Below are 2,578 nucleotides of genomic sequence, written 5' to 3'. Positions count from 1 at the left end.
CCTCATCCTCAGCGCCGTAGCCTGCGACCAGCACCTGCACACCCCCAGGGACTTCTTCCTGCTGCACCTCTCCCTCACAGACCTGGGCTGCATCTGCACCACTGTGCCCAAAGCCATGCACAACTCCCTCTGGGGCACCACAACCATCTCCTACACAGCATGTGCTGCACAGGCCTTTTTCTTTTATTTTTTTATGTCAGCAGAGTTTTCCCTCCTGACCATCATGTGCTACGACCGCTACGTTGCCATCTGCAAACCCCTGCACTACGGGACCCTCCTGGGCAGCAGAGCTTGTGCGCACATGGCAGCAGCTGCCTGGGCCTCTGGGTTTCTGTATTCTCTGCTGCACACAGCCAATACATTTTCCCTGCCCCTGCCCCAGTTCTTCTGTGAAATCCCACACATCCTCAGGCTCTCCTGCTCACACTCAGGCTACCTCAGGGAAATTGGGCTCCTTGTGGTTAGTGCCTGTTTAGCATTTGGCTGTTTCATTGTCATAGTTTTCTCCTATGTGCAGATCTTCAGGGCTGTGCTGAGGATCCCCTCTGAGCAGGGACGGCACAAAGCCTTTTCCATGTGCCTCCCTCACCTGGCCGTGGTCTCCCTGTTCCTCAGCACCGCATTCTTTGCCCACCTGAAGCCCCCCTCCATCTCCTCCTCATCCCTGGATCTGACCCTGTCAGTTCTATACTCAGTGGTGCCTCCAGTGCTGAACCCCCTCATCTACAGCCTGAGGAACCAGCAGCTTAAGGATGCCATAAGGAAAATGATGACTGGATGCTTTCAGCAGCAATAAAGTGCCTGTATCCTGGTGTGTAGCATTCAGAAGGGGACTCCGTAATGGTCCAGCCTTCCTGCTCAGGTTTTTCATGGATGTCATTGGGTTCTTCTTGCAATAAATTCCTGTGCAAATATATATTATTATGCATCTGCCTTCTAATTTCAGTGTCCACCCATTGATTTTGACCCAGAGATGTAAAAATGTTGAATTGTGCTCTCTGAGAATTTAAACAAAAAAAACATAAAAACCCCCAGGCTCCAGTCTTAGCCAAGGAGGGGGATTGGTCCAGCCCTGAGGTCTACATAAAAGAGAGAGAGAGAGAGAGAAACAGTTCCAGCTGTGACGAATCGGAGTTGTAATCCTAGAAAGAGAAGAAGAAGAACTCTCTAGTGCTGCAAAGTTTTTTAAAAGATCTGGAGCACCGGAAATGGAGAATGAGACTGCTTCTCCTCCTGAACTGATACAAATTGGGGGAGTGGTATTTCTGTAAATGCATTGTACTTTTGCCTGATTAGAACTGTAATACATATATAGTTCTTTGGTTTTTATCTTACTAGTAATAAATCCTATTATTTTTCTCCCCAATCAGGTCTCAGCAGGGCCATGTGGAGTCCAGGGTCATTGAAACACTGGGGAAACTCATGGAATGAAGGAACCACTATTGCACTGCTGAATGCCATGGAATCCAAGGGCCACTGTGACCCTGCAGGGCCTCCTGGAGCTGAAGGGACCATTGTGACACTGTCAAACCTGGAGGAATCAAGGGCCAACTGAGACAGTGCAGGTCCTCAATCAACCCAAGGTAACCTGGAAAGCACAGAAACTCGTGGCATCAAGGGGTCACTGTGACACTGTGGGAACTCATGGAATGAAGGGGCCATTGGGACAGTGTAGGGCCTCCTGGAACCTCTTCTGTTGGAAAAAAAAGAAAAAAATTATTTGTTTGTCTGTATTTTAATGAGCCCCACAGTGTGTTTAGAGACAAGTCAATCATCCTGAGGTACTGAGAGAAGATTGAAGAAGTTGTTCAAGAAGTCAGAAGCCAAACCCCAGATCCTGATGTGTCCACACATCTCTGCCTGGGTGTGGGTGTGAACTGACTGTGGTGTGAGTGTTGTTATTGGGAATCTATAATTCAGTCCCTGTTCAATTGTAGTAAATGCTACTGAATCCCTGTTAAAAGGGAATGTTGAAAATGTTGAAAGTTGCTCAGTGATTAGGTGCTACTGATCTCTTTTGTCCCCTTTACATTGTGTCCAAATCCTTTGCACCCTGACCCTTTTGCATCCCAAAGCTCTGTAGAAATCATTCCCTGTCATAGACAAATTATATTTCTCTGACTTCCACTTTAAAAACTTCCTCATTAGCTAAACCACAAAACAACTCCAATTAGCTGTAGGAATTTTAAAGACATAAAGACAATTAAAAGAAGGGAAATAATTTGTTTTTCTGTTAATGAGCCCCACAGTGTGTTTAGAGACAAGGCCATCATCCTGAGGTACTGAGAGAAGATTGAAGAAGCTGCTCAAGGAGTCAGAAGCCAAACTCCCACTCCCTCGAAGCATTGCTGGGCCCCACTGAGGGCAGGCACTGACAAAGCCTCCCCAAGGACTCCTGAGAGCAGATCCTTGCAGGCCAGGAGTGCAGGCAGACAAAGGAAAGTGTCTTGTGGTGGCCTGAGGGGCAGAGGCAGCTGCCAGAGCCAAGGGTACAAAGGCCTGGGTGCCTTTGGGCCTTGCAGCCCTGCCAGAGCCCTTGGCCATCTGTGCTGCAGGCTGTGCTCCCCTGGCCCTGCTG

At 48.4% G+C, this 2,578-nt stretch overlaps 1 protein-coding gene across 1 annotated transcript; it reads left to right on the top strand.

The window, feature by feature from the left end:
• Window position 1: 1 nt before the first annotated feature.
• On the top strand, window positions 2-978 carry LOC114071288 (olfactory receptor 14J1-like; the record flags this gene model as incomplete). The annotated part of the gene is made up of 1 exon (XM_027909081.1): window positions 2-978. A coding segment is annotated over one exon (795 nt), but the record flags the coding sequence as incomplete, so codon positions are not given.
• Window positions 979-2,578: the final 1,600 nt, after the last annotated feature.

Source organism: Empidonax traillii, unplaced genomic scaffold (genome assembly GCF_003031625.1).
Source record: "Empidonax traillii isolate 1590-97213 ecotype Southwest subspecies unplaced genomic scaffold, ASM303162v1 scaffold1941:size121899, whole genome shotgun sequence".
Classification (NCBI taxonomy): Eukaryota; Metazoa; Chordata; class Aves; order Passeriformes; family Tyrannidae; genus Empidonax; species Empidonax traillii.
Note: the sequence above shows the minus strand (reverse complement) of the source record. Positions and strands in the feature narration are given on the sequence as shown.